Source organism: Heterocephalus glaber, unplaced genomic scaffold (genome assembly GCF_053883595.1).
Source record: "Heterocephalus glaber isolate CG9 unplaced genomic scaffold, H.glaber_assembly_v1.0 deba00001454, whole genome shotgun sequence".
Lineage (NCBI taxonomy): Eukaryota > Metazoa > Chordata > Mammalia > Rodentia > Bathyergidae > Heterocephalus > Heterocephalus glaber.
In genome coordinates, this window is record NW_028258303.1 from 7,259,055 (window position 1) to 7,273,147 (window position 14,093).

Sequence of the window (14,093 nt, forward strand, 5' to 3'; positions counted from 1 at the left end):
ATTTCAGGCTTCTACTTTGAGACTTGTTACTAACTTTCCTTTCCTCCAGCCGATGTTTGAAGATAGCATATAACCAAAATACACAAAATTGTATGAAAATATTATTGTCCCTGAATTTATTCCTATGTCTTTATATAACACTCACTTGTAACACGAAACAAGGAAAGCAGTAACACACACATTAATAAAAACTAATATCTTTTTATTGTAACTTTAAAAGCCTAAGATTCTGTCAAAGAACATTCTATTTTAAAACTCTCTTGATTGGAAATGGAATTCAAATAAATTCATACTGCCACTCTCAGCACATCAGTCCCAGGCTTTGTGGATTTTTTTTTTAAAGTAGTATAGTAAAAAGCAGGAATACAGATCCATATTCTAAAAGTCAGTAATACTGTTATTAGAATCAACAATTCTGAATAAGTTCACATGGGAATTGAAAATCATAAGTCTTCTGGTACTTTAGAATAATTATTTTCTTACTGTATGTAGCTAAAGTATTTTAAATGGTTCACACTTGAAATGGGAAATCAGAGCATCAGCATTGGATCTGAGAAAAAAGTTAGAAAAAAATGATTACCAAAAGAGTTTCGTTTTTTGGTCAAAATGGATTGGCCTCTGCTCCACACACATTCTGTCTACCTCTCTGTAACTGTGCAGCCTTCATCACACGCAAGTGGAGCACCCCTGAGGTCTTTCAGCTAGTCCCATGTACCATCCCACTCCCTCGACATCTGAGAGAGCTCCATGCCTGTACCAAGGGAAACAGAGATTGAAACACACAGTCCTAAGCGGCAGTTGAGGTCACTTGCTTGTTGAATGCATCACTGGGATGTACACGACTGAACAAGGTCTTCGGAATTATTCTCTAATTTCCTATGTCATGGTTTTGGAATATTTAAAGACATCTTTCCCCTTCAAAGAAAATTTTAGATTAAGCCATCATAAGTGGTACATGGGCCAGAAGGAAGAGAGAGAGAGAGGGAGAGAGAGATACAGAAAGAAGAAAAACTTATTTCTTAGCCTAGTTTAGTGGGAACTGCATTGAACTGGTAGACTTCTCTGTGAACAGATACATGTGAAAATACACCAATACTTACCAAAGAGAGAGTGAGGAGGGAGAGAAACAGAGAAAATGCACTTGTGTGAAACAACCACCTAGGCTAGGGGTGGTGAACCTATGGCACACATTTTATTGTTGTTTTTTTTTAAGACAAAAGATGCTAATGTATGCTTTGTTTATTTCTAAACTAAGACCTTGGTATTCAGGTTTCACTGCATTGTCAGCACTCTGCAATAAATTAGTGGATTTGGGGTTGCAGTTTGGCATTCAGTCTCTAAAAGGTTTGCCATCACTGACCTAGCCTAATAAATAAAATATCATAGAGAATGTTGAAGCCATGCACTCCCCTTAATCAGATCATCTCTCATTTCCCTTCTCCCCTGCTCCCAGCTCAAGGAATCACTGGCCAGACTTTTACATTTTTCCTTGCTATGTGCTTCACCTTTCCTTCTAAGAAGGCAATGTTCATATTCTTCCTTGTGATCTAGAATATAGCATCAGCTGGAGGCCAAGTGGAAATATATAGCAGAAGACGCTCTGTACATAACATACATTGATAGGAATGTCAATCCGACTCAGTTTAAACATAATTACCCAACATGTTTAAGAAGTACAGCTGAAATCTGTATTTCTCCTTTTTAAAAAAAACAGAAGTTGCCATCAACATGACATAGGGAGCTGAGGTAATCCCCAGGGCCCTGGCTGTCAGCAGCATTGCCCCTGAAGAGATTCTTTTCCCGCTAATAATATTCTTCACTCTGCTCCCAGTGTTTGTCATTCAGCATGTTCCTCCTTGGTGGCCTTGAAGTTTCACTCATCTTATGAGCTGAGCAGCCAAGAGCAAATTCTATCTTCAGAATCTGGGCAATATTTTGAGAAAATAAAACTGTTTCTTCTCAGCAAGGCTGTGAATATGAGCATTCAGGGGCTGATTTTCCAGTTTATAGATTATCTAATACCCTCTGCTCCCTTTTCTTTGCTTTTGGCCATTTCACTGCTCATTAGCATTGCTGCTGAAGGGTGGACGGGAAACATAAAAAGAAAGAGTCAAAGCAGTTAATAAATAGTTTTGCTATTTATTAACTGTTTATCAACCACAACAAAAACTTGTGGAGAAAAATGTGTCAGCCAGTTAGTTTTTGAACTGTCTGTTAACTGTCAGTTTTCTTTGCCTTTCCTATGCTCAGTTACACCTATATTATTAAAGCTCAATATAAGTGTATTTTTCTAAGAGTATTTTGCAAAGGAATATTATTTCACTTTTCATGTGGGGCTATCCCACCCTTTGCTAGAGTCTAAAACAATATATAGATTAATAATATAAAGATTTTATACTATTAATTTTAGAAATGAGAAGGGACATAAATCTAATTTTATATATCATGAAGAAATCATGTTTAGTGAAATATCTCCTGCATTAAATTCAGAAAAGATCTCAGTTTCACTAATTACACAATAGCTACATCCTAAAGTTACTCTGTTACTTGACTTTGTAGCACAACTACTGACATCTATGATGGAAAAATAAAAAAAGAGGAAAAGAGCCAAATGGTAGACATTATTCTTTAAATGTAACTTTGGCATGACTTTGTAGCCCATAGCTATACTAAACTGGGTGATTAACTATCAGATAGCTGAGTAAAGCGATTTCTATTATAAATGAAGACCATCTGTAAGGGATAAGTTCTTCATCTCATTTATAAGGTTCCTTTCTTTTTCCTCTCTAAAATATATGTTTGTATTATGGCATCTTCAGGCTATTATAAATGTGACATTTGTTATCACAACCTCCAGTGACACAGGACACCACACTCATCCTTCTGGAAGTCATGAACTGCTCTACTGTCAGTTTCTTAATATTTTCTCAGAAGACAAAAACGCCTAAAAGTTCTTAAAGGACAGGAGAATGTTCTATTTGAATATTTAGATTAAATACTGTAGGCTTAAATATTTAGACATAATGGGTCTGAATAAACATCTGCTGAGACCCCCAGAATGTCACGTAATGGTTTACATATGATCCAAAAAATGTAGGTTTTGAAAATGTATTATGAGGATGTAGACCATGATTTCTCCACTTGATAATAATGAATTACATAAAATGTCAAAAGCTCACCATGATTAAACCACCAGGAAAAGGAAGAGTAATCTTGCTCAAGCCTGTCCATGAGGTATCATCCACAGTAATATGGTATTAAAATTCGAAAAACAATGTTAAGAAAATAGAATCGTTCTCATAGAAGTCATTCCTGCTCGGGCCTATACTGAAAGCTTCTGGAAATCTAAAAAGAAAATTCAAGTCTCTGGTTACAGCCACTCACACAGGCAGCAAAGAAGATCTGGACTCAGCTAGCACTACAGGAACTGCCACTATGCCAACTATCAGAATTTTGTATGTTGTCAGGTGGTGGAGATTATCAGAAGCAAGAATCAGTCTTCTAGATTTTAATTCATCTCAAAGTACATGCAACAGAACAATATGACTGGCTTTCTGATCTCATTTTGTCTCCTAAAATACCACCTGGTCTTTGGCTTTTAAGATAATATGTCAATCTAAACTGTGCTACCGATAGGGCAGGATATTGTAACTATGCTGAGATTCAGTATACCAATCACTTCACCAATTTCAGTGAAATTCAATGCTCAATCCAAATAAGTTTGTATTTAAACATAGTCAGCAATCCTTTTAAGTTATTACATCTCATTATTCCAGGAAGTTATGAACTAGCAAATTAACAAAACTCTTTGGATGTTGTATATTTCATTAATTATGTTCCTCAGCCCCAGCCATAACACAATTGGCTTTTTTTATTTTTTTACCAGTCATAGTTGATCCCAAACCACAAGACTCCTATCCTCTCACTCTTCATGTATTTCAAGTTTACACATCAATTATTAGATGTAACCAAGCAGAAACAACCATGCAATACTCACATTACACTGTGTCCACAAGACACAACGTGTTTTAAACAGGAGACAGCATTGGAAATGACAAGGAACACAGAAAAATATAATTCACCTGCTATTGAAATTCTTATTTTAACATAGATACTCTTATTTAAGATGGAAAATCAATTTGAGATGGAAAATCAATTAATAAACCTGCTAAAACAACAAAGATTTCTGAGGTTAGGAAATTTAGAACATTTCCTTTCCTCATTTCCACCCATGAATTGAGAGTTGTATCAGTTACGACATAGAAGGAATGGAAATGAGAGATCAATAAAAGTAAATATTTAAATGTTTCACTTAAAATTAACATAATACAAATTTTGTTTATATGCTGTAATGATAAACACTGCCCCATAAAAATGATATTCATTTTGCAAAATTTTTCCGATGTGGTTTTTAGCAAACCAAACACATGACACAACTTACTTTGAAGAAACTTACAGCCAACTCAAATATGTCTATTTATAACAAGAGAATTTTAAGTCATTTAAATAGGAATTCATTCATCAAATTTGAATACTGAATATTATTAAAATTAGTTCATTACCAAAGAAACAAGTATTCCACTTAAAATGATGTATCAGTTCAACTTAGCATGTAATCCATTGATAATTTCAGGTAAGAAATTTTTACTAAATTTGAGAAGTAATATGGAAAATTAAAGCAAAATGCACAATAATAACATTGCAGAGAGCACAAGTGAGCTTCTCTCTCAGGCTAATTCCAGTAGCTTTAACCCTATACTACTTGATCCAAGATTACTATGTAAAAAAATAAAGTCAATGATCCTTGTTTTAAATCATTTGCTATCCAAACTAAATGAATTAAAGTAATTTGAAGAAAACTTTGTATTATATCTTTAATTCTTCTTACTGATAATTCCTTTATGATTGAACCTTTAAAATACTACCATAGATATCCCTCCTCTCCCTTTAAAAGATCACCTCTCCCTTTTCTTCTAGTCACACCACCACTCTTTCTCCCTTATGACAAAACTCATAGACTTCCTCACATCCCATGAAATCTCAGAATACTTTCCAATCATTATCCTGTCACTTCTAGCTCATTAAAAACACTTCTGTAGAATCCATCTTTGTCCTCAACATTTCCAAAACTAGTAGTCAAGCCTCAATTTTCATGCGTACAATTCGTCAATCTCTCACTTCCTCTTTCTAAAAATACATTTATGTCAGAACATATGCTCCTGGTTTTCCTCCCATCTCATAGAACACTCATTTCTCTTTTACTGAACCTTTCTGCTCCCAGACCTCCACATTTTGGAATGTTCCTTCATGGAATTATTTTACTCCACACTTCTTCACCTTTTATTGTTTTCAAGACCATGTTTACAATGAAAAATTCCAATTGTAGAGCTCAAATCCCAAGGCCTAAATTACATTCTCACATAATACACTACAAATTTGAATTCTCAAATTTAAGTTGTAATAGAAATTTAACATTCACAATTTTTATTTCTATCAAAAACTTACTCATTTCTCCATATTTCTACTTTTAGTTAACAGCAACCTATTTCATTCACTTGCTCAGGTAAAATACCTTGAAAGTCTTTTTACATTTTCTGGCCACCTCCCACTTGACTAAGACATGGAGAAATCCTGTTGTTCTTATCACCAAGTTATCTACACAGTTCCAAACAGCACTTCTTCGGTTACCACCTTAATTCAATTCACTACTGCCAATCTATATTTCCACTCTGTTCAGCTCCCACAAGCAGAGAAAGTTATCTTTCTAAACTACAACCCATTTCATACCATGTACTTAATCTGAATCCATATTATACCTAGGAGATCTGAACACCGCTGGGTAACTTTTCAGTCCCTACAGGCTCTGCCCAATTGTGTGCCAGTCCTCATTGCTTTCTACTTCCTCCTTTGCTCAAATTGGCTTTCAAATGTTCCTTTAACAACTAAAGCAGATTCCTTCCTGCCTGGTCACATGGCTGTTGCCTTTGCTGTGCCCTCTACCCAAAGCTCTTCTTCATCAGCTACCCACACATCTTATTATCTTTCTCTGAATCAGGTCTTTTCTTCCATGAGCATCTCCTAGGATCTTACCAGACCACCCCATCCAAAACAGCATCTCCTCACCCGCCGGTCCTTCACTTTCCTCATGCACTGATAATACCCCAACATCAAATCACAAAGTTTCTTGTTTATTTAGTGGTCTTCCTCATGAGACTATAAGTTTCTTAAATAGAGAGACACAGCTTGCTTACTCAATATTTTTATGCTAGGAGCTAAAAGCAATACCACATATAATGTAGGTTCAGAATAAAGTAAACATTTTCTGAAAGAAAGAACATTTTCCCAATTAGCAAACATACTGAGTGTTGGTACTAATACCAATATTGCCCTGTAGTTTCTGCAGTTTTAACTTCTGGAATTTAATGATTTGGATAATGAAGCAACTATTTTAAGGTTACTTGGGAAAACTGAGATACTTAGAGCAATAAAATAGGATTATTTTTAAAATAATATTTTAATGACTTCAGTATGAAGAAAAAAGTATGAGTATCTTTAATTATAATAAAATTAATTACCTGATTTTTAGGAGTAAAAACATTTCTCCAGAAGGCCCTGACTATGGAGTGATTTGAAAATGTAATGCACATGGAGGCCTTTATCACCTTGGCTTCTGGGGTTCACCCTGGCTTCTGGGGTTCTGGGCCTTCTTCCATCCATCTACACAGGAAGCTTTTGCTGAGTCAGGCTGGCCTCTGCTTGGTGACCACTTTGTGCAAAACAGTAGGGTGAAAGCACAACCACCCAAAGGAAGAATCCAACACAATGAAGGACTCTGAACATGTTATTTATGCTCTATACTTTTCAAGTGATATCAAACTTATGTTAATATTCCTCATGGGCTTCCAGTTTGTAAATTCTACAAACTAGTGTATGCTACTCATGCTTCCAGTTAGCCTTCCTGAGCATAAGTTTGCAACAACATTGTAGGTAACACTTGTATTAATGTTAGACAAAACAAATCTAAAACTAAAAAGCAAATAAATCTAGCTATCTCAAACTGCTATCTCAAACTGCTCTGCAAACAAAGCTATTCAGAATATGTGATAAATACATTTATTAGTGGTAATTGTCTTCTCATCAATCAGCATCTTCATTTTAAGGGGTCGTTAAAATGAGTGATTACAGGTTTTTTTAAAATTTCCTTTTGTATTTTCTTTTCTCAAAATTCACTCTTAATCTAGCTATTGAGTATGGCTATATGAATCACATGTGACTATAACCTTTCTTCTAATTCCTTCCTTTGTTCCACAAATATTGAATTTTTTTTCAATTCATATAATTTCAGAGTTTAAGAGAACATTAGTCTAAATCTTGTTTTAGGGTTAATAAAAGTGAGATTAAAGAAACTTTCCAATATTGCTTAATTACCTTTTTATAAAAATTGGGATGTAGGCTCAAACTTCCTAGATTCAAATCCAGAATTTGTGTTTATTATATCCTAACATTCCCTCTATGTTTTTTGCATTCATCTGAAATTTGTATCTATACCAAAAGTCTACAATTCATCAATATAAATGACTAGATTCCACAGATGTCCTTAATAATCAATTCCAGAATTATTTTAGTATTCTTTGTCCTTTATACATCCAGCTGATTATCTTACTCTGCTTTTAATACTATATTATTACAACTAATAATTAATCATTATTTAATATTGCCATAGCCAAATTCTAACACAGTAAGACAATTTCTTCATTTACCTTCATGTACTATCTAATTACATGATTTTGTTAATCCTCCAACTAAATTATCTGATTGAAAGTTGACCTAAATTTCCTCTTCCATTATTTTTTATAGTGGGATATGCTAGAATGAAGATTGTGCTTCTTTTTCAAAAAACTAAAGAAACAAGAGAAAATATTAAGAGAACAGACACTGGTTTCATGTGTTCCAACAAACTCTCTGGTGGTGATAGTGTTATGGTGGCGGTATGTCTGTCTAGGGTGATGATACAAAACCTAAAACTTACTGGGCTGGGGATTTAGCTCAGTGGTTCCACCGCCTGCCTCACATGTGCAAGGTCCCAAGTTCAATCCCCAGTACCAAAAAACAAAACAAAACAAACAACAAAACAACTCCAAAAAACAAAACCTAAAACCTACTATTCACAAGGCAAAAATTACCTGAAAACATATATGATATTCACAGAATTTAATGCTTGATATTGTATATAGTTATATCTGTATTTTGTCAACATATATTTTTACAACTCTATTACCATATATTATACACACACACACACACACACACACACACACACACACACATATATACAGCATTTCAAGTCACAGTCTGTCAGGAAGCCCAGATGTCCTACAGGTAAGCAGAACCATTCTAGTTAGAAACTGCCTGACAAACTATTTTGTTCACTATTAAGCATACTTTTATCCTTCTTGGTGTTTTAACTTTTTGTTTTTGTTTATTTTTCTCAGAGAATAATATTCATTTAATAATATGTTCCTACTTTAAATTTGTGGGAAAAGTTATATATCTAATGAATCCCAGTTGTCCATAGGTCCTAGAATAAAATTATTACAGAATGTAAGAGCCAGGGACAATACTTATTTTTCTAGATTGAAAATAAAAAAACACTTGTATTTATAGTATCACAAACCTCATTAAATGGCATTGTTTCCTGAGGATTTAAAAAGTATTCCACATGGTTTTCAAGTAGGACAACAAAGTACAGCTCAGAATGTAGTGACACCTAATGGCAAAGACATCTTTATAGGTCAGAAATGTATTTCTTGATAAATATTATATTTGTAGTAACACTAAGTGTTGCTTACCAATGTGTTGTTTACACTCTGACATATGGTGATGATCCAATAGAAATGAAAATGTCTTACTTTTAAAAATAAAGGAACATACACAGGTATAAGAAGAAAAAACCTGGCTTATAAAGTGTGGTCTAAAAATTGTAATATGCCATGAAGATAAAAATATGATTAAAATACACCTTAGAAGTCAGAATTGAGTGAAATGTATTTCCCATTGCTCCCAACAATTTCAGCTGGTTTCTACTTTTTAGACAAGTTAAAAGTTAATCATCATGATTTTTATTCATACTTAAATTTTCTAGGAGATATTTATTGGATGTACATTTGACCTGGAATAGAAAGCAAAGGTCCTCAGCATAACAGCTATGAGTCATGTTATTACTGATGTCTCTTGTTAATAACATTGTCTATCTTCATGCATACCTGAATTGTGCTTCCAATAATTATAGTGATGATGTGGAAAAGGATAATAATAACCTATGTATCTTAGTACATTCTAAAAGTTTATACTATTTTCCCCAAACCTAGGAAGCAAACAGCCACTGCAAGTAAAACTAGGATGAAAACTCATTGAGATATATTACACAGAGTCCCTGATGACTCCTGGGTGTTATCATTAACTAGTGCAACTCATTTCAACAGTTGAGAAGTAAATACTTGGAAGAAGACACAGGATACCTTCTGGGAATGTGTTTGCATTCTGTGTCTCACAAGGTAGTTCTCTGTTCAAAATTAGGGAAAACTGATGCTTTATATCTGCCATCTATTATCGTTTCTTAATGTTTTGACACATTTTACTCACCCAATTTTTTCTTTCGTTTCCACATTCTTATAAGGAAAATATTCTCCGAAGTGTCTCAAATATTCTATGAATTGTTTTAGACTTTTAATAATGTCACAGTTGATGATTATGCTCTCAGAGGATAAAGTATCTGCTTATGAGAAAATCATGAATAAATGCTTCTCTCTACTCCCTGATGACATAAGGTATTCTACTATGATAACAAGCAATGTGTGTTAGTGATTGGTGTAACATATGAATAAGGACAATACTTGAATGTTCCCTTGTAGAGATATATAACTAAGGATAGCTCATTTTCAATCAGCTCCATGAGCGCAGGAACCAGATAAAGAAACTAGCATATGTTAAACTGTTAAAACATGAGATCCTCCATATTAGATATGAAGCAAAATACAAACTGTGTAGCTGACTGGAAATGCCACCTAATCCCTGCTTAATTAAAGCAGTACTCTAAACTCCCGTTGTGTTTAAGGAATACAGAGCATGGGACGACTGATGTATGAAGAAAATAGTAGTCAGCATGGCTAATCTCAAAGACTTTGGAGCTTTCTAGCTACATAAATCAGAGAGACTTCTGAATAGCCTCATAAAACACCGTATCGTTGCCATTCTACTCACGACTTTTTGGTTCTTCCTGCAGCATGCAGATCATTAGGAAACTTCTAAGCAATCAAGTAATGTTGGTCTGATGAAATTACTCAATCAATGCACAGCCTCAAAGTAGAAGCATAATTCAAAACTGCATAGTTTTTATATGTTAAAAGACCTTTCTTTCCTCAAGGCAAAGAAGATCACAATGGAGGGCAGTTTGTTTCCAAACACAGTGTGTGTGTGTGTGTGTGTCTGTGTGTGTGTGTCTGTGTGTGTGTGTGTGCGTGTGTGTGTGTGTGACATGTAGGGAGCAAACATGTAAATATTAAGTATTTGTAACATACAATTTAACAGAAACTCAAAGTAATTATATGTTGTGAATAATAAGAGGAATAAATATTTTTATTTCATTCATTATGGTTTCACCATTATATTCATCATTATAGTGAACTAATGTGTTTAATAAAAGATTTAAAAATATGTAATTGACTTTATAAAACTTCTTGCATGAAGTAAAAACACACACACAGAGAGGCAGAGACAGACAGGGGAGAGAGGGAAAGAGACAGAGAGAGAGAGTTTTCATACTATATATGATCTGGTTCAATACTGAAAGGATTCAATATTTAAAGAAGCTATTACAGCAATGTCTTTAATCTTTCCTCTTTGCCTGAACTACCTACTGCAGCTACTTTCTGCTAGAACACATCACATGAGGCTGGGAAATCTTTCATTTCTTCATAGCTGCTTAAATCTCTAGAGTTGAAATACTTCCTTTCTCTACAGTATTATCACTTTCATCCCTTTAGTCCTGAACAAAAGCATTTCATCTTAATCATTTTTCTCACATTAAATATTTAAATGAAAGCATTCACCACCTAAGGAAAATTCTCTTTCCCTACTCAGCCAAGTAAACTAACCCAGCTCAAGTTAACTGGTACCTGGCCATTTCACTAGGGACATATACTTTGCATTTATCATAGTTTTGCTGAAAGTGGGGGTGGGGAAGAATGAGTGCTTTACTTTTGAAACACAAATTAGCCATCTTCAGTATATTATAAAAGATATGAAGTTTTCTGAGGAAATCAGCTTCATTGCAATTCTATGCAGGCTAAAGCTAATTCCCTTGTGTAATGCAGTAATTACATTCGATTCAAATTGTCTGAGTAGTAACTACTACTCTTAGTAGGATATACAGAGTTAAGACATACATTTAGATTTCGAAGGGAATATTTAATTTCTACACAGCTACTTTAAAAAAATCTGTTTATATATCAGCCGCATCACACTGATAAACAATAGTAATCAAAGGGAAAAGTACAACAGTTGTGTTCTATTTTGAAACAAATGCCCAGACTGCATTACAAAATAGTACTCATCTGATAGAGGACAGAAGAGCTGTTGATGTTTGTAAAGAATGTATTTTTCATGTAAACCATAGACTAAGCAATAAAGCATTTATTTACAAGCCTTTCCTCCTGAGGGATGAGAAGCGTAAGTCAGAAATCCCTAACCCTAAAATGACTATAAAGGTATGACGAATATTCACTCCATTTACAATTAGAACTCCTGTAGGACCTTTCCTTCAGAGGAGCACAGTTCATTTCCAAACTCTTATCAGAAAACCACTCAATCCCTCGGTGAGATCATAATTTCTCCCTGAAAAGTTCTGCCTCACGGGCAGGCACTGTTAGCTCCCAGGCAAAAAGGGATCCAGCAGGCAAGCTATGTAATGCTTAATTTACTTAATGCACAAGTGCAAGGCTTTCTGAATCCTGACCTCATTACCCCTCGCACAGAAACAGTGTACAGTTCCACTGGTGGAAATGAAGGCGGACGGCAGACATGTTGAGGAAGAGCCGCCCAGACCTGCAGCCAGAGCTCCTGGGGCTGAGGGGCTGACCCCTGCGGGCGGCCACACCAGACAGAGCCCCTAGCTCAGGAGGGCACACCCGCCACCTGCAGCCGGCCGCGTGTGTGTGCGTGTGCGTGTGTGTGTGTGCAGGATGCGCGGGGAAGGGGCAAGGGGACAGAAAGGAGAGAAGCTGTGACCCATCTGTCGCCTCGCTCAGCAGAACACCAAACCGAGTGGGTGGATAAAAGTCCCGTGCCCAGAAAATTCCCCAACCGGGGCCTCGGTGCAGTCCTCCAAAGAGCTTTGGCTGCCCCGGGAGGCGAAATTCCCGAAAGGGAAATCGTCGCATTAACGCAGACAGGGCTGAGAGAGCAGCTCTCCGCCCGGCTCCGGCTCCCGCGGATTAGCAGGTGAGAGGAGTTGGAGCCTGGCCGCGAGCTCCCTGCTTGCCCACGCCGAGCAGCCCAGCCCCCGCCGCGGCCGTCGGGCCGCCGGTAGGTGGGGCCGCGAGCTCCTCCGGCGGCCGCTCCGTCCTGGGGCCTGGGCTCCTCCGGGCGGCGCCTCCGCTCGCCGCATGGCGCGGCGACTCCGAGTTGGCCGGGAGGCGAGGCGAGAGGCCCACGGCCTGTGCCTGGGCTCCCCCGCGGTCCCGCATGCCCGGGCCGTGTTGCCCGGGGCTCGGCGCTGGGGCCCTCTGCGCCGGCACCGCGGGGCCCCGGAGCCAGGCGGGGCGCATCAGGCACCCCGCCACCTGCGCACTGCGCCGGGCGCCTGGGCCGCTCTGCTGCCAAACCACCTGTTCCATCCGGAGGGAGCCCCGCACCCCGGTCCCTGCGCTTCACAGGTGACACCGCCTGCGTCCCCCACAGATAATTTTTCCCCCAAATGGAGCAAAGGCACATCCGGGAGAAAGATGGAAGGCAGGCTCGATTAAACTTCCCTTCCCCAAACATTGGAGCCCACACTCCCCAACCCCCGCGGAGCCCAGCCGAGACCCCCACGAGCGCTCTCCCCCGCGCCTCTGGTCCCTGCGGAGCCACGGTCCTCCCCAAACCGGCGTGGGCGCACGGGCGCGAGCGGGAAGGGGCGAGGAGCCGGGCCACCTGCACTGAGTCACCCTCGGGCTGCAAGGGGCCCGTGAAAGCGCCCACGCTAGGCGTCTTTCTTACCGATGTGAATGATCGAATCCGCATTCGCCGAGTCCCAGGTTCGAGACCACCAGACGGACAAAACCAAGAGCCATGGGAAAACTTCCATCTCCTCCTATGCCGATCTTCTTGAAGGATGATGTTCTTCCAATATTCAAAAAAAACCAAAAAAAAAAAACAAAAAAAAAAGAAAGAAAGAAAAAGAAAAAATAAAACCAGAAGCAGTCCAAAGAGTTTGAGGTCACGACAGAGTTTGGCGCAGCTTTTTCTTTCGCTCCAAATTCCTGTCGCCAGAGCGAAGCCGCGGGCCGTCGCCCAGGGAGGCGGAGGAAGCGGAGAGCCAGCCGGGAGACCTCCGTCTCAGGGCCGTGTCACTTGGCGGGGGATTTCGGCCTCGCCGGAGTTGTGAGCAGTTTGGCTTTGTGGAAACGTATACAGCCTCGGCCGCGCTGGGGCGGGCAGGGGGCGAGGCCCGGGCTCAGCGCACCCTCTCCGCGCGGGGCTGGGGTCCCAGCGCCCCGCCGCCCAGCGCCCCCTCGCGCTGGTCGCGCCCTCCGCGCCTCCCGCCCGCCCGGCCAGCCCGGAGAGCCGGGCTCAGCATCCACAGCCTGAGCGCGGGGAGAGGAGGCGACGGGCTGGGAGGGAAGAGCCCCCTCCAGGAGTGGCCGGGAAAGTGAACTTCGCGGTAATGCGGACAGCGATGCGGAGAAAAGCCCCTGCCTGCGAGGCGGCGCGGAGTGCCGAGGCGGAGATGGGACTCGCGCCGGGTGCGGTGGCGGCCAGGCCGGGGTCGAGGCGCCCGCCTGGGCTGCAGGATGCTCCGGAGCCGGTCCCGGGCGGGATGCGGGTGCGAGGGA

At 39.3% G+C, this 14,093-nt stretch overlaps 1 protein-coding gene across 5 annotated transcripts in view; it reads right to left on the reverse strand.

The window, feature by feature from the left end:
• Grid2 (glutamate ionotropic receptor delta type subunit 2) overlaps window positions 1–13,697 on the reverse strand; it is a 1,480,136-nt gene extending 1,466,439 nt beyond the window's left edge. The window contains exon 1 of one of the 5 annotated variants that reach the window (XM_087215774.1): window positions 13,258–13,697. In XM_087215774.1, coding sequence (XP_087071900.1) covers window positions 13,258–13,345 — 88 coding nt within the window. In that variant the 5' untranslated portion in view covers window positions 13,346–13,697. The remainder of the gene's footprint in view (window positions 1–13,257) is intronic. The other 4 variants (XM_021261081.2, XM_087215773.1, XM_004848080.4 and 1 more) reach the window with 4 other exon arrangements.
• Between the last annotated feature and the right edge of the window lie 396 nt (window positions 13,698–14,093).